Source organism: Rhipicephalus sanguineus, chromosome 4 (assembly GCF_013339695.2).
Source record: "Rhipicephalus sanguineus isolate Rsan-2018 chromosome 4, BIME_Rsan_1.4, whole genome shotgun sequence".
Classification (NCBI taxonomy): Eukaryota; Metazoa; Arthropoda; class Arachnida; order Ixodida; family Ixodidae; genus Rhipicephalus; species Rhipicephalus sanguineus.
In genome coordinates this window covers 153902760-153920611 of record NC_051179.1, presented here as the reverse complement: position 1 = coordinate 153920611, position 17852 = coordinate 153902760, and the positions used below count along the sequence as shown (strand labels likewise).

Genomic DNA, 17852 nt, shown 5'->3' with positions numbered 1-17852 from the left:
ACGTCGAAACATCTTTATTTTCATTTCAAGCGACGAGTAATAATACGGCTGACGCAACAGCTGTTGCGTCAGCGGTTTTAGCAAAGAGTGGCAGCTGATGAAATTCCGTTGAATATTGGCTATGTATGCAGATAACTAAGTGATGATTTTCTTCGCGGTGTTTACACGTAATCCAGTTCTTCCGGGATGCCGAACTGCTTGTTGAGCACAGACTCCTCGATGAAGAACTTGTTCTTTACCCAGGACTTGATGGAAAAGATGTTATCTGCAAAGATATCGTATCAATGTTTACTAACACTGCATTTCGCAATCTGCCCTGGAGGTATACGCATGGCAAGCAGGACCGATATTTTTTTTTTGCTTGATTAATATCCTTCAATACCGTTCTTCTTTGTATATTACGATTGCACTTGATTGTATCAATTTAATTCAGCGGTATTTTAAGTCTCTGTGTTCGCGCATGTTATCCCGCGGGGAATGCAAAAGCGGAACTAGAAACGGGACACTCCCCGCGATTGCTCGAACGTCTGTAAGCGAGGTCGACAAACGATCCTTTTGCCTCTGAGTGTTATCTCTCCTATCACATCGTTTTTATTCCATTACAACAAAAGCCTACCGATATACGCCCGCACGTGTCGTAACTCGGCGAAATAGATAAGTCCGGACCTACGTATGGCATTACGGAACATCGTTTATCTCAGACTCCAAGTGGCAAATTTACCAGCGTTCATACACATCGTAATAGTGTGCAATACAGTTATACACAAATACTAGTAGATTTAGTGCGATGGCAATTGGGCGCCTACGTCATCTTCTTTCAGTGTACAATTATTAGTCAGTAATTGCTGTTGTACCAAATCAATTAAGAGCAACTCTCATCAATAAAAGGGAACCCTGTGACACTCTTGAACAAACAAAGGTTTGCATGTTTCTTCACACATACTACCATAATGTATCACGTCACACCAATAATATGTTTTCACTGCATGTAACATAACCAAAGCAGAATTTAGCTGATATTGGCTCCTGGATTTCCCTACTCTCTTCAAAGCACTGCCTAAAAATGGGGTAACCTGGACACACCCAAGCAAAAATATCGGCAAGCAGCCCCTGCATTCTCAAACAAACATCATCTTAAAACTAAGCTACCCACAATGCCACACTTTAATTGACGATAACTCCTCAAGTTCTCCAAAGTGATCTCGTACGGTGATGAGGTGACATAAGTGTGGTCACCCTGCTGAATGCACGGAGCACCTGGTTGCAAAATTTTCCCACCCACAATAACAGTGGAGTGCCATCGACCATAGTGGCCACTTCAGCAAAAGGGTTAAGCCGCCGTCTACTTTATCAAGTCAAGCTACAGTGTCAAGTGGTGGAACACTCCAGCATACAGGGGTACGTATGACTGCAAAAGATTGTAGTCGTTTCCATTCATATGAAGTCCTCCATTTTTACATTCATTAATAGCTTAAAGTTTTAGGGTGGACTAATCTGAGCTCTTTACATCTCCATCGTAAATTCAGCATCCATACAGATCTAAATTATGAGCATTTGAGTATATGCCTCTGAAACTGTATAGTATACTGCTCCCTCTCTCTCTTTTTTTTATTTTGGTTGACCTAAAGTAACTCAGCCTGCTGGCCCCTATAGTGGTCACAAAGTCAGGTGACCGAATGGCTTGAGCTCAACCAAATATTTTGCAAACATTTGTCATGTAAAAAATCTACCAACCAGAAGCTTCGCTCAAGCAATAAAATTAGCTTCTAGTAACCGTTTTGCATGCACCACTTCTCAGCACACAAGTATTTATCACGTTCAGCCTGCTCCAAAATGCAGGTGGCATGGGTGGAAATTGAGTGCATGTATTTATATGACAATGTGTCTATTTGACAATACACAAAGACATGAGTGCCATAGTGTTCATATTGTTGACACAAGTAGTATAGGAAGAGTAACCGGATGTGAGGAAGCGCCCCAACGCCGATGAGAAGACGATGAAGCAGCGTCGAAAATGCCAAAGCACACGCAACGGAATAAGAGTGGTTCGCCCATCTGAAAGACGAATCCCTGCACGTGCTCATGTGGCACGAGCACAAGAAGCAAGAAAAAAGAATAGGCCAACAAAGCCTGTTCTTTTTACACCGAAATAGAAAAAGGGCATTACACAGACAGATTTCAGTACAAACTTCTACTGTGACATCTAAGCAGCTAAGGTATTGCACTGCAAAGCACAAGAATGGGGGTTTCATTCCAGGCCACAGCAGCTGTATTTTGAAAGGACTGAAATAAGTCACCCACTATGGCACGTCTCATAACCATATCCTGGTTTTGGCACATAAGACCCCACTATTAGTTACAATTTTCAACATACTATTTCAGGAAGGTGATGCACTAAATAAGTTTGAAGCAATAAGTTTAATGGGATCAATATGAAGGGTAGGCTAATTCAATTTATACGGTGGTGGCGAATCAATTATGTGTAAACCTGGAAGGTTGATGAAATGAGAAAGTTGTTGACCAGCCATGTTGTAGCATGAAGATAGTACGTTATAAGTGGAAACATAATTCTCCCACTGTGCTTGCACAATGGTCCACGCAGTATAATGTCAAAGGCGCTGCACTTCGTTGGTCACTCACCTGTCCATCTGTTGGTGGCCTCCTTGGCCACGAGTGTCTGCTTCTTGACCTCTTCCAGAACCTCGGGGTCGCAGTCCCTGTGCTTGTCCAGCTCGGCCGAAACCTCGTCACGGTCTCGCTCCAACTCGCTCAGCTTGGACATCAGTTCCTCTCGCTCAGACTGCGTTATTAGATTCTACGCATCACTCTCTACACGAGAGAGACAGCTTGGTGATGCGAGTTACAAGCAGTACAATGTAAGGATTGCTTTTACGCAATTGCGTGCCTTTCTTTTGACCCACATTTCGCAACCTACAAATACTAGTGGTAATGTAGGTGGAGCGCAACCAGACCGCAGGTAAAGTGTAAAAAGGAAAGGAATTCAATGAAAATCGTAACATTTTTCCAGGCAGGTCACGGCAGCTAATTAGCAGCATATCTTCTACACTTAGCACTTGGTAGACTGCTCTTAGCAGAAATTTAGGCAGCAATCTCGAATTGTTCTCAACGATACACTTTGGTGAGAAACTTGACTCCTTTGTGTATACATATGTGTGAGTGTGTTACTTGTGTGTATGTGTGGTCATTGTATATACCAAAGTCATCACCCGGAGTATCACGTCAGGTGGTAAGCCAAGCTAACATCTTCGGTGTTATTGTTAAGAATTTGTATCTATCTGTCTAAGCTTGGCTGCCCATCCAGCATATTTTTAGGTGCTACCCAGATACCATATCCTGGAGATTATCATTTTTGGCGACCACCAATTGAGTGAGACCAAATAAATGACAATTCATTCAGGTGTTGCGCCAGATATCATGTCAAGCAAAAATGAATGTATTCCCGGAAGTGGGCAACAGAGAATACAAACCCACTGCAGTTGTGTAAGGAATGTCAACTATTCAGGCTAATGAAGGCAAGGAGAGCATAGTGGGTGTTATTTGTAGCTTTAACTGAAGTGCAGCAAATCCTATAAAAACAAAAAGAAATGAAAATGGGCACAAATTCAATTTGCCGCCAGTGGGGACTGAACCCACAACCTTCGCACTGTGCTTGCGACGCTCTACCAACTAAGCTACAGCAGCAGTCATTTCACCCTCCACTATCTTAGGAATCTCTGTACGTGTAACCATAGGTGTGCGCAGGGTTCCCCATCAGGGGGGGGCGAAGGTTCATCGCAGCGCCCCCCCCCCCCACCCTACTAAGTCAATGTATGAGGCAGATTTTGCCCCCCCCCATCTTATGTGACTAGAAGGGTCAATGTACGGGGCAGATTTCCCCCCCCCCCCCTCTTAGGTGATTAGGGGGGGCGGCCGCCCCCCCTGTGCGCACACCTATGCGTGTAACTCTGCAAGTGTTAACCAGTGCCACTTGTAGCCACAAACGCCCCGCCACGGTGGTCTAGTGGTTATGGTGCTCGGCTGCTGACCCGAAGGTCGCGGGATCGAATCCCGGCCGCGGCGGCTGCATTTTCGATGGAGGCGAAAATGTTTGAGGCCCGTGTGCTTAGATTTAGGTGCACGTTAAAGAACCCCAGGTGGTCAAAATTTCCGGAGCCCTTCACTACGGCGTCTCTCATAATCATATGGTGGTTTTGGGACGTTAAACCCCAGATATTATTATTATTATTATTGTAGCCACAAAGGCGAATATGGAACGTTCCTTCTGCCATGCTTCGTGCGGCTGTGTTTAGCAAAAAAAAAAAACAAACGCCTTGATCCATTACACTTCTTTAATTTGTAACTATTCAAGCTTGTGATCTATTTTCTGACTAAGAGTCTCTTGATGGCCAACCAATCTGAAAGTATGTTTCGGAAGGCAATGTCTGGTTCGTTGTTCAAACAAACATTTTAGATGGCCACCAGCAGCTGCCAAGCGTGCATGCATTAATTCAATATGTTTCCTCCCCTGCACTACACTTTACAGAAGTCTCAATTAAGGGCAATTGATCATATAACCATACAGTTAGTGAACAACATTTACCAGCTTTTATCACTTTTTATTAACAAGTACAGCAGTTACTTGATGTGAACATGCGGATGACCTGAAGTTATTTTAATGAACAGATAAGGAATAATCTGCCACTACTTCTATCATGTCAGCTGGTTTCTTAAGAAAGTCTCCAATTATTTTTGCATTTTTGCAAGTATTAAGAGGCTTTCTGGAATAAGCAAATCTGAAGCCACAGAAATTGAAGAGCCTATAGACATTAAAAGTTAAACATATTGGCGCACTTTTTTCATTTGGCACTACGAGCTCCCTTGAAGCACGGGAAACCTTACACAAAGGATGCATCAGAAAATAAAATGAGGCTAAACAGCAAAGCTACATTGTTACTAGTCAAGTGTAGCTTAAGAACTTTCATTTCCATTTATTTTATTATTACTAGAAAAAATTAAGGCTGTGCTCCGGTTTCTCTTATTACATGCTAGAACTCGTGGACAAACCATGTGAATAATTTACTGGACAAGAAAGAGCATATTTACTGTCTACAAAGAAGCTGCTTACTGTGTGACTGTTTCTTCACACGGCTTCACGTCTTTCCCACCATTGTAAGTATATTGTAAGCATTATGTTTACCCCTCGTCTTTATACATATGTACATACCCATCATCACTGCTGTGTTCATTCACCTCAGCGCATTGCCTGCCAGAATAAAGTGTCGAGTTTTGTCTCAAAGTACAAACACCAGGCAGGTTTCAAAATACCTCTTAACATGTGGGAAATTTGGGTGTGAAAACATTCTTGAAAAATGTTATGTAGATAGAATCTTTGAATCCTTCGGAATACATTGTGGTATTGGTTCTTTTTTGCCAAAAAATAATTAACCAGACCTGAGCTGATTCTCAAAATCAATAATGTTGCAGCAAGCTAGCACGAAAATTCTGAAATGATATTATGTTTTGTCGGGCTTGCCAAGCCTCTTCCAAGGGGAAAAAGTGGATATTTGACAATAGCAGAAGTGCAGTTTACTAATATACTTTGATTTCATACTTGACTCCGCAGTTGCTTTAACTATGAGCTGCAATTGTCACGTCATGAACCACGGAGGTCCGACTAGACGCCGCCACTTACCGAGTCCTCCCTTCCCACTTGAGCCTTTGCCAGCTGACTCTCGACAAACTTGAGCTTCTTCTGCACATCCTCCACTTTTGTCTTCAGCTGGTCTATTTTACGCTTTCTCTGAAAAAATAATGTCGCACATTTTGTGGCTGTAGGACAGTTGTTCCAGGTCGGGCCGCAAACATCAAAACACAGGGCCAACTCTAGCCTTACAGTCACTCGATTTCATCGGTTTTCGCTTACGTTTACGATTAACGAAGTTTGAAAAATTTAGCTAGAAATGAGGGCTGTTCGAACGAGACCTGAATTTCTGAAATAGAACATTGATTGTGTGCTAAGCTAAAGGCCATGGTTGTGTCTTTGAACACGAAAGATTGAAAGTATAAGGTAACCAGTGCTAAGCAGCGTGTCCTTGCTTCAGAACAATGCCATTAGTGCTGAACTAATGTAGCAGAGGGTGTTATCAACAGATGATTACATTCCCACAGCAGTTTATTGTTGCCCAAATGATGTGATGTGGAGGGATGACATGCTGTGACTACTGGAAACTTAAAAAAAAAAGAAAGGCCAGGCTTCCTACGTACTTTCGTGCTGCAGGATAACACGTAGTAGTTCTTTCATATCATGTGGTCGATACCAAAGGTGACTAAAACGTTGCTTATGTAAACTGTGGAACCACTAGAAGTACATTTTTATTGAAATGCCTCAAACTACAAAAAAGCGAAACCCAGCATCATAGAAAGAGTATAGCAAACCAAGCATATAGCAAGCCAAGCATAGTTACAGTGAGCTTCTGCACATGCTAAATATGCTGAATCAGCACAGATCCCATGTATGACGATTTTGCAAGTGTCCACGCGGGAAAGAGAAAACCATAAAAGTAAGCGAGATTCCACGCTCAGTCAATTTCACTGGATCACCTGTCATCGTAAAAAATAAGTTTACATCTGCTCTTCCTCAGCTTAAAGGTAAGGCGGACGACAATGTGGGACTTTTTGCAGAAGTGATTTTACTAGAGCGTGCTTTGCCTTCGTTGCCACACAAAGCTGTCCACGAGCATTCCTAAACCCTCCCTACCCAGAGCCCCTCATCTAAACACAGACAAGACGCAGGTAAACTTTTGCAGATATAGAACGATTTCAACGACCACTTCTCCACGTTTTCTACAGCTAGCATAAGTCGAAATTTCCGCTGCCCTCCACTACGGCGCGCCTCATAATCATATCGTGGTTTTGGCTCGTAAAACCTCACAAATTATTCATTTCAACGACCTAGTGTCCTTCAGCGTGCACATAAATCGAAGAGCACAAGTGTTTCCTTGTACTCCACACTTCAACTGGGATTAATCCACCACAGCTGAATGTTGTGCCTAGAAGAATACCATAGTCAGTGGGTTATTGCGGCGGCCAATTAATGAGCAGTTTGTTTAGTCACTACTTCAAAGGCTAGCTTCGTTGCCACACAAAGCTGTCCATGAGAGTTCCGAAACCCCTCCTACCCCGGCCTCCTCATCAAACCGTGTACAAGATGCAGATACACTCATAGGCGTGCGCACAGGGGGGGGCAGGGGGGGCGGCCGCCCCCCTAATCACCCAGTAGGGGGGGCGCAAAATCTGCCCCGTACATTGACCCTTCTAGTCACCTAAGAGGGGGGGGGGGGGCGCAAAATCTACCCCGTACATGGACTTAGTAAGGTGGGGGGGCGCTGCGATGAACCTTCGCCCCCCCTAATGGGGAACCCTGCGCGCGCCCATGGATACACTTTAGCACATCGGACGATTTCAACAACTACTTCTCCACATTTTGTGCCGCTAGCATAAGTCGTAGTTAACTGTAGACGTAGCTTGACTCACCGTGCTGACAGCTTTGCTTGGGAAAGACCAGAAGTAGACCGACGTGCCTATCTTCTCAGAGTCCACGAGACCGTCGTCGACTAAGGACTGGACAACGTCTTTAACCGCCTGCGCTATGACACCTTTTTCCTTGGGACCGATTTTCTCGAGATCTTTCAGTTGAAACACATCTTTCTGAAAAAATAAAGAGAACAGAACGAAATACGAAAATTGTGATAACTGATCCAGTGATTACGACACACGCAAAAGTGCACTTAAAACGCACAGTGCACATACATTTTCTTGTATATCTCCGGTTCGTGCAGAAGATTCGCAAGAAAAAAAACCGGGTTGAAGCTACAGGTGTTCAGCAAAGCCTAGTAACGATGAGTCAAAAGATTGTTGATCGATCTATATTGACTTGAGCTGGGCTGCGTCACATTAAATCAACCCTGCAGCTATCAGAGACGTCATAGTGCAGGGCTTGATCCGTACTAATCAGATCTCTTGGGTATAATTATTATTGTTATTACTATTCACGTGCACACCGGAGTTTTCGCACATTGATCTCATCGATATACAAGCACGCAGTCATCGAAAAACGGTAAACTCTGGGTTTTCGTGCAATATCTCGTAATTGCTGAAGCTCAGAGACAAAACTGGCTTCGTGTGATCCTGAGAGAACTGGTTAAAAACTTGGATGGGTGGCTCACTTTTTCATAGAAAACTTGCAGCATCCGCTGTCGCTTTTCTTCAGCACTTACCCCTTTTCTCTTGGACTGAAAAGAATAATAAACAATGACAACTTGTTATGACAACCAAGAACTTGCACTAAAAGCAGCGCCGAAAGCACTTTAGGTTTCAGGGCGTGCCACTCACAGAATAGAAAAAATCTCTCACTTAAACAGCATTAAGAGATACTTCGAGCTCATTTAAGGGCGCGTCACAATATTTACAGTAGACCTCACCATTCTAATAGGCTAGAATTGAAGAAATTGCTCTAACGCAAATGATATCGCGTCAAACAAATTTGCCGGGCAAGTCTGGGCAAAAGAAAACCTTGTTTGCTTGGCGCGCTAACTGAACCCATAATCTTGAAACACATAAAATCCGAGACATATGTGCATATTAATACATACAAGCGTTTATGCGACAGTAATTTAGGTGACTATATCAACTTTACAAAAATACTTTGCCTTAAAACTCACGCATTACGTGATGGTTATCTCTGAGCCTGCACTTCAGCTCTCAAAGGCTATGTTTTTGCCGGTTTTCACGAACTGAAATTGCTGAAATCGCCAAAACTACGTCATGGCCGCGACATCGACTTGCGAAAATGTTTTGGAAGCCAGTCAAAGCCAATAGAGCTCCAGCTTTGAAAAAATGGCGGCCCCCATAGTAGACGCGGTCGATGCTGTTCACACCTGAGGTACTCGCAAAATCAGTTCATAAATATTTGTAGGAGCCAAGGCACCGTTTCAGCTAGCCTTGACACATACGGCGGACACCATGGTCGACGAAATAAGGCAAGCTTTACGGAGTCAGCAGTGCGGTGCGTTTTTATCATTACTAGAATTATCATTTTCTAATGTCGTTTTGCTAAAGCCCACAAAATCCATAACACGTAATTTCATCGTGTCTTTGCTCGCAGATGAACAGAGAGAGCGCCGACAAAAACTTGTGGACGACAGACGAGGAGCGTCGGTTTATACGAAGGAGTTAGAGCCCATGCCAATCGAAGAGGTAATCAAAAAACCATTTGAGCATGTTGATTTGCACGGCGTATTTTTTTTTTTTTAATATTTCGAGCACCTTTCGTTGTTCCTGTTGTCTTTGCAGTTTGAAGCAATGCTGAAGGATATAAAGGCTCAAAGGAACAACAAGCACTACCTCAGGAAGGTGAAGAACTCGCTGGCTTTGGGCGACGATTACATCAGTAGGTTTCTCAGGTAAAGCGTTGCTGCGATGTGGCACGCAGACCGAGAGTTCGCTAAAAGACTTCAACTGTAGAGAAACTTTCAGAGCAATTTAACACAGCGCCTGAGAAGCGTGAGAACGGCTTGCAGTCAGAGTACAAGACTTTAGTGTGATATGTTGACGAATGTCATGTGGCCGGATTAATTTCAGCGTCCGCCGTGATGGTACTACAGTGGTTACGGTGCTCGGCTGCTGACCCGAAGGCAGTCTTGGGCCGTAACTAGTTACTAGTAACGCGTTACCGTTAACTAGTTACTTTTTTCAGTAACTTGTAACTGTAACTAGTTACTTTTAAGTTAGAGGAACTTGTAACTGTAACACTGTTACTTTTTTCGCAGTAACTGTAACGGAAAATACCGTTACAGTTATTTCTGTCTATGAAAAATTATCCAACAGCAACACTTTTTCGAACTTTCTTCTTTACCATATATCCTCTCCATTCCTCAACTTTACAGAATAGGGCTCCCCTCGCAGTTTAGGAGAGGAGGTGACTAAGCGTATTATCTTCCCTGCAGAAGACCGAGGTTGGAGGTCTGTGATTAACGCAACATGTAAATCAATCGTGGTTCAAATGAACAGCCTGCTAAGTTCGCGTCCGTTTTTTTTACAGCGAAAGCTGTTATGAGATCATTTCACCGGCCGTTTTTGGCGCCGTAGTTGTCCGCCGCCGCCGCCGCCGCCGGTGTCCGTAACCAGTATCGCTCGAAATAAGAAAAAAAACTAATAAGAAAAAAATTCCAGGATGGAACGAGGTTCGAACCTGGGCCCTCTGCGTGGGAGCCCAGTATTCAACCTCTGAGCCATGCCGGTGCTTGAGATCGCTTTGCAAAAAGGTCCTATACAGGCTTCATGTCGGGAAGGAACCACATTAGCATATGCAATATAGCGTGGTAGAAGAGTAAAATAAGCACCAAGTGTCGCACAACGCGAGTTCTGTAACCAGGCGTCACACAATGCGAATTGCGCAACGAGTAGGTTGTTGAATGCTTCCAACCAAGGAGGTTTAAACCTCATTGCTTCCAACCCATTACAGGGCTCTGCCATAATTCTTCGTCGTCATCAGGCACAGCATCAACAAAGTGCGCATAATGCCTTACATGCGTTTGGCAGGTACCGCGGCTCTCCGTAGAATGACGAAAAATGGCACAGTGCCTGCTGCCCTACTTCTCAAAAATTACAATAATTTATAGCGTAGTGGGTTCCTCGCAAGTGCACTTGTATTGGTTGCCAAGGAAGCCCATAAGCGCATGATCCATTTCCTCGGGGTCTCAGTAAAATTAGAATGATTTAGAGCGTAGTGGGTTCCTCGCCAGTGCACTTGTATTGGTTGCCAAGGAAGCCCATAAGCGCATGATCCATTTCCTCGGGGTCTCAGTAAAATTACAATGATTTATAGCGTAGTGGGTTCCTCGCAAGTGCACTTGTATTGGTTGCCAAGGAAGCCCATAAGCGCATGATCCATTTCCTCGGGGTCTCAGTAAAGTTCTTCGCCCCCCCCCCCCCGTCTCTCTTCCACGTCAACGTATGTTATACAGTATGACGGGAGAGGGAAATAGCGACCGGGCGTCACCCAATGCAAATTACATAACTGGTGGGCCGTTTAAAGCTTCCAACCCATTACAAAGGGCTGAGCCATAATTCTTCATCGTCATCAGTCGTCGCGTCAACAAAGTGCACATAATGCCTTACAGACGTGTAGCTGGTGCCTCGCTTCTCCGCAGAATAACAAATAATGGCTTAGTAGGTGCTTCCCAACTTCACAAAAATTGTGATTTATGGCGTAGTGGGTACCTTTCTAGTGTACTTGTATTGTAGCCCCAAGAGAGCTTACAACGGGCTCTAGAAACGCCGCTCTTCCAGCTTTCGCTGTGACTGTGCTGCGGTTTCAGCGCAGGCCTGGCGTCTTTTTTTAAAGACGATAGTCTTTCTTGGGGAACCTAAACGCAGAAATTTTGGTCTGTCTTTCTGTCTGTCTGTCTTTCTGTTTGTCGGCACGTCCCTCGATTCAGCCACTCGGCCAAAGTTGAACCACTTGCCCAAGGGCCAGCCGTCTTGAACTGGTACGGCTGTTCATACTTGTGAACGTTGTCGATCAAAAAGTAAATATCATGCATATCTGAGGTGCAACATCACTAGGTAAGTATTAGGTGGCGTGTTCCTTTAATAGAAAATGCATACATACGTAATTTTAAGGACCCTAGTTTCTTAAGCTGCGCTGAAAATGCATAAGAATGGAAGCTTGAGCGAGTTGGTATGCGTTCATCTTTGTTGAAACAGCGCTCACTAGACGACGACGAAGTAAAAGAAGGCACAGGACAGGCGCTGCCTGTAGTAGTAGTAGTAGTGTCCTCTACTGCATGGCTCATACCCACTCAAGGGGATTGGCCAAGAAGTTGTCTTACAAAAAAATTTTTTAAAATAATATTTTGAGTATTGAATGCTGATGCCAATAAAAAGAATAAATAAATAAATAATAGCAATGCATATACAAAAAAAACACGTACGCATCAATGAAAGAGTGCAATAATAGTTTTTTAAACATACAGATCAGACACTTTAATCATTGTTCCTGTGCCTTCTTTTACTTCGTCGTCGTCTAGTGAGCGCTGTTTCAACAAAGCTGAAAATGCGACTGCGCTGAAATTTGCCTTCCTCCGTGCCCTTCGCACGAGCTCATTGTTGTGTTTCGGTTTCGGTTCTGTATTGCACTGTACGAATGCCATGGGTTGGTGTTGAAAAACTTTAGTTTTGAGAAGGCCAAGAAGGTGAAAAAAAAAATATTTAAAAAATGAAAAAGCAGCGTTGTGGGCGGCCTTCAGGCTGCCGGTTGTGGGCGCCGCTCTGGCGTTCCTGTTTTACCCAGGCGACGTGTAAATAAAAGAGTGTGTGGAGAGTACTCGTCGAGTGCGGACGTTTCTCTGCTTCAGCGTTTCGCGCCAAACCGCGTTTTCGGGCTGGCTGGCGTCCCCGCCGGTCGCGTTGGTCACCGCCGGTCTTCGCCTGCTGCTGTGCCGGGACTACCAGCACGCAACACAGCACTCATGTTTCCCGACGTATTGCCAGATGGCGTCCATATCTCACACAGCGCCTCTTCTATCGTCTTTACACGACATTTGCAGCGAAGCACGCAGATACGCGGCCAATTTTTTTTCAGCATATACATCCTTTTCGTCACTTGAGCATCTAGCTATGTTCTTGGTGTACAGGTGGAGGAGCATTGGGATGCCATGTTTACAGTCTCCCTCGTCTGAGGCTCCGAGCTAATCGTGTTTGACAGGTGGCTAGAAAACAGCAGAACGCGAAACGGCTAAGGCCAGAAATTCCGTGAACTAGCGAAGCGATATTTTAAAACTTCTTTGTAACTGGTTGTAAAATGTTTACTCCGACTTAATGCAACAATTATTAACAAAATGACAGACGTTTCACCCCCAATGCAGGTGGCATCCTAAAAAAGAAAAAAAAAATGAGCCGAGGTCAACCAGTCCACTAGTCACACATGTCCTTGTAAATGTCCAGTGGGGGTAGGGTCCCTAGAATATAGTGGGGGGGCCGCGGCTGTTTTTGCAAGCCGCGGCGAATGAACCATGATTCCAGGAGTTGCTTTTCCCCCACCTTCGTTCACAAACCGGCATCGTCGCATTGTTGAGGTCAAAGCTATGACCTGTCATCCAGCAGTGCTCAACAAGCTCGGTCTTAGAACGCGTTGCATGGGTTGCTTTAGCGACATTCCTCTTGAGTTCTTTAGACCTCGTTGATCATTTCCTGCCCGTTTCGCCGATCCCCGCATCGCACTTTTAGATACTGCCATGATCATCCGCAGGTGTGCAGTCTTAGGATTTCGTGAACACACGTTGTCATGTTCCAATTAAGGTATAATAACGGGACTTAAAAACGGTTTGTATGCCCAGCGGACCGGATGCTCTCCGAACAGAATCTCACACACCACCTTAAACATATGGAGCAGACACAATGGACGTCGTAACCACTCGTGATGCACTCGCCGCTGCTCTTCGCATGCGCTTTTGGGTATAGTTAATAAACGTCTTAGGATATACTGCCGTCGTTCCAGTACATCAACCACGTTTTCCACTTCAGCGTTCAAAGTGATTGCTGGTGTTGGGCCCCCTTTTATGTTTCCTTCGTCTAGGGTTTTACGACGTGCAACCCTTATTAAATAAATTCTATAATTTGATTTGTGATCTGTTATTTTATACAGTAACGGAAAAGTAACTACGTTACTTTTGTACAGTAACTGTAACTGTAACAAGTTACTTTCGGAAACTCTGTAACTGTAACTGTAACAGAGTTACTTTTTTGGCTTAGGTAACTGTAACTGTAACACTGTTACTTTTTACTGGTAACGTGCCCATGACTGCCCGAAGGTCGCGGGTTTGATACCGGCTGTGGCTGTCGTATTTCTATCAAGGCGTAATGCTTGAGGTCCGTGTACTAACACCAGACGGTCGAAATGTCCGCTGCCCTCCACTACGGCGTGCCTCATAATCATATAATGGTTTTGGCTCGTAAAACCTCACAAATCATGGTTCATTTCAACAACCTGGTTTGCTTCAGCGTACACATAAATCGAAGCGTACGAGTATTTCTTTGTACTCCACTTCCACCGGGATTATTCTGCACAGCCGAAAATTGTGCCTAGAAGAAAACCGTAGGCGGTGGGTTATTGCGGCGGCCAAGTAATCAGTTTGCCTAGTCACTACTTCAAATGCTAGCTGTTGAGCTTGAAGGCTTGACAACTACTGCCTCCAAGCGATGAAATAGCTTCTGATTAATGCATTTTTAGGAAGGCACAAGGAATCATTTAGTTAATTCCTTCTTGTTCTCCCTAGTTTCATTTGTAAAGAAAAGGTTGCAAACTACACCTTGCAGAATCAGAGACATCATCGATCGTTTGTAATCTTGTATATGTGCATGCCGTACAAACTTTCTACATGCATCCTGTCATGATTCGTTTATGTTTGCAAGAAAACAATGTATACAGCTTGCATTAGGTTGCTCAAGGCTGGGTCACAGCAGAACTGGTGATTTGCTAGCTAGTCCCAGCTTGGCTAAGTTGTTGCTAGGTTTTGCTGAGTGTGGCTAGGTTTTGCTAAGTGTTGCTATGTCTTGCTAAGTGTTGCTAGGTTTTGATAAGTGTTGGTAGGTTTTGCTAGGTAATGCTAGGTATTTCCAAGATTTGCCAAGTTTTGCTATTTCCCAGGCCCCATCAAGCCCAAATGGCTCTTCCATTCCGTTCGGTCCCCCACCTCGATCACCTCTCTGCATTAAGACATGTGCAGTGTCGTTCGCAGCTGTTTTGGAAAGCCCTTAGTAGCTGGGAGTGGCTGGTGGAAGCTGGGACTGACTAGGAGATCACCAGCTTTACTGTTACCCAGCCTTGTGGGGCTTAGTGTAAGCTGTCTACATTTCTTTTTTCTCTTTCTTTTTTTTTCTCTCTTTTGTCTGTTTTTTCTCTGTCTTTTTTGTCTTTGTTTATCTCCATTTGTTTCTTCCTCCCTCTCACTCTTTCTTTCTCACTGTTTCAATCTTTCTTCCCTTTCTTTCTGTCTGTACAATTCTCGCTTCCTCTTTTATTCTATCTCGTTCTCTTTCTTCCCTTCCATTTTTTTCTATTTCTCTCTTTCTTTCTATGCTGTTCTTTACTCTCTCCCATCCCTTCCCTACTCCCCCTCGCTTTCCTTTCCAACCCCCTTGCTACACTATACTATACAAGGCTATGCTATGCTCTGCTAGCGTGCCTGGATAGCCGAGTGGTTACGACGCTCGCCTTGGGATCGTGGGTACGTGGGTTTAACTCCCACCACGCCAGGAAATTTTTTTCGCCAAGAACTTCTCACTTTCTTTCTATCTCTTCCTTTCTCTGTCTTTCCCTCTTTCTTTTTTTCTCTCTCCACTCATTCTCTCGTTCATCAAGTTATTGCATCCGACGGCGGACAAATCGGCACACGTGTTCTGGGATTGAAGCGGAAGATGAAGAAGAGGATGAAAAGAGTGCGTGCTGGTTCATGATGATAATGGTTTTCTGTCGACGACTAACGGCATTACGAAAGCTTAACTGCTCCTCTAAAAAAAATTCACAGTTTCGCCACAAGACAACGAATGCGATAGCAACGAATTGGAATGGTATACAAAGAGAAGCTAGCAGCTCACTCCTTTAGGAAATGTGGCCGCTGCAGCGAACCAGGTCACCTTCGTGCTGCCTGTTGCTTCAATGCATACTTTTTGATGAGAGCGTAAGTACAAAGCTATGAGCTATCTGCTGACGGCATCTAGAGATACAGGCGCAACTGCAGGCAACCAGGCCCTGTAAGTCAAAGTATGCTTTTCCTCCTGGAGGTACGCAGCCCCCATCCGACTCCTATCTCCATGCTCCTTTCGCACAACGAAAGATGGGCGGCATGTTTCCTCTCTGCTTAAACAGTAATCAACGCCAGCTCTCACATCCTTGAACTCACACATAGAATGTACGACACATCGGGCAATGTTATCAATTTGGACTGTTGTTTTCTGTTGGAATTTGGAATGTTTCTGTTGACACACGTTCTGAGTATGTGCATTCGGGTGCTGGGTTCCCATCAGACAGAGCACATCTTCCTTTGGCCTTGTATCCGAGACATTGTTGTCTAAAATAATAAGCTGAATGAATAAATGTATGAATGAATGAATGAAGGACTTTACACGGAATAACGGCGACGGCAGAAACCCATAGAGAATTTCCATATAATTGCTATTGCAGTGACAGATTTTCCACACCAACTAGGTGCATCAACAATCTGTGACTGCCGTAAGCAAGAAAAACAGACGTGACAACCCACTCAGTCATAATACACCGTGCGACATTGCAATCGCTGATGCACTTCCACTGCACTCACATAAACAGTAACAGAGCAAAATAAACATAAAGAAAGGTCAGGTGTAGCATGGCACCCTCCTCCTGCAAATCTGGCTTATTGAGGCACTGCCCTAACATTGTTTATTTCATTCAATGTCAGTGAACCAACCAAGGTATCTCCTCATTATAAACACATGGGTCTTTCATGGAACTCTTGAACATATTCAGTGTACGAAAGTTATTCATAGTAGGCAAAAGTTCGCTCTAAATTGGATAATTGTATGCTGGCTTGACTGCACTTGTACATTCTTCTTTGTGTACTCTCAGTTTAGTTTTATTTGCTTACTTGAAACACGTATAATTGAGTTTCACTATGCATCTCCCCCTCCCCCCTTGTTCTTCCTCTATGTTTATATAAACTTTTGTTACCCTGTTATTATTGTTTTAAATGGGGACCATCATATTCTACCAATGGCATGATCCTCCAGAACCCTACAAGGGGTCTTCAAGAGTTAATAAATTATTATGATAGTGAGCTTACAGCTGCTTGATACTAATGTCACGAAGTTGTGACTGAACCCAGTTGGGATCTAATTATTTTTCTGTTTGCTGAAGAGAGCCGATGAAACTCACAGATTTGAGTCATCTGGTTTGAGTGCACAGAAAGTGTTTCTAACACTACTGTACTTTCTTTTCAATCAGGACCAATGGTGCCTTGGAGCAACTCCTGTCCGTGACCCTGCGCAGCGTTGAATCCTCATGCCAGCTTGAAGCTCTCGCTTGCTTCACCAACCTGGCCTGTGGAGACCACAAGGCCACCTTCCGGGTGCTGCGTTGTGCTGGCCCCTATCTGATCACATTCCTCAATGGCAGCAACCCTTTTCTCCAGGCAAGATCTGTAGCATCTGATGTAGCACAGTGTCTTGTGACAACGGCATTGGATAACAATTTCTCTTTTTCATGAACGTTCATCCGACATGCGGGCTTCTGCAGAACTTATTTGCCATACTCTATGTTCGTGCACTACGAGTTGTCAATTAACTTTCCCGCATCCTGCGATCTGCTGGCCTCCTGGTCAGCTCGTATGGTGAAGCAACTGCCCGTGACACATGTTGGCCCTGGGTTTGAGTCCTGAACTAGGACATAATATTGGTCAACTATTACGCCACACAGGCACAGAGAATGGCATTACCTTCCTAACGCCTTGAGCTTTAATGCCACTTGTGCAGTGCCATGGTGGCAAGTGTTATGTTATTTGCTTTAATGCCATTCGCTGCTTGATGAGCTTGCCAGAACTCGTTCGGCTGCGGAATGTGTGCTCTCAACACCATAGCTCGTGCAGGTATGGAGGAGGAGAATTCATGTGCATTTGAGGGATGGCTGGGGTGTCTCCTCCTTGAGTGAACCCGACCGTTCGTGCTCTGTGCAGCAATGGTTGTAACTAGCAACTGCAATGGCAAGGCGACTGCGATAGGGTGGAAGAAGGCAGTACATAATGTGAGTAAATAGTGTG

At 44.3% G+C, this 17852-nt stretch overlaps 2 protein-coding genes across 3 annotated transcripts in view; one reads left to right on the top strand and one right to left on the bottom strand.

Annotated features, from left to right (window-relative positions):
* Positions 1 to 146: 146 nt before the first annotated feature.
* Positions 147 to 8556, bottom strand: LOC119390820 (meiotic nuclear division protein 1 homolog). The gene is made up of 6 exons (XM_037658524.2): positions 8481 to 8556; positions 8226 to 8291; positions 7534 to 7707; positions 5693 to 5800; positions 2641 to 2800; positions 147 to 265 (listed from the first exon to the last, which is right to left on the bottom strand). Exons 1-6 carry the CDS (start codon positions 8481 to 8483, stop codon positions 162 to 164), a joined length of 615 nt encoding a protein of 204 aa, XP_037514452.1. The 5' UTR covers positions 8484 to 8556; the 3' UTR covers positions 147 to 161.
* A 347-nt stretch (positions 8557 to 8903) lies between these two features.
* Positions 8904 to 17852, top strand: part of LOC119390819 (importin subunit alpha-6) — a 51331-nt gene continuing 42382 nt past the window's right edge. Inside the window, exons 1-4 of one of the 2 annotated variants that reach the window (XM_049414935.1) lie at positions 8904 to 9064; positions 9164 to 9255; positions 9352 to 9461; positions 17042 to 17228. In XM_049414935.1, the coding sequence (XP_049270892.1) occupies positions 9022 to 9064; positions 9164 to 9255; positions 9352 to 9461; positions 17042 to 17228 (432 nt within the window). In that variant the 5' untranslated portion in view covers positions 8904 to 9021. The remainder of the gene's footprint in view (positions 9065 to 9163; positions 9256 to 9351; positions 9462 to 17041; positions 17229 to 17852) is intronic. The other variant, XM_037658523.2, reaches the window with a different exon arrangement.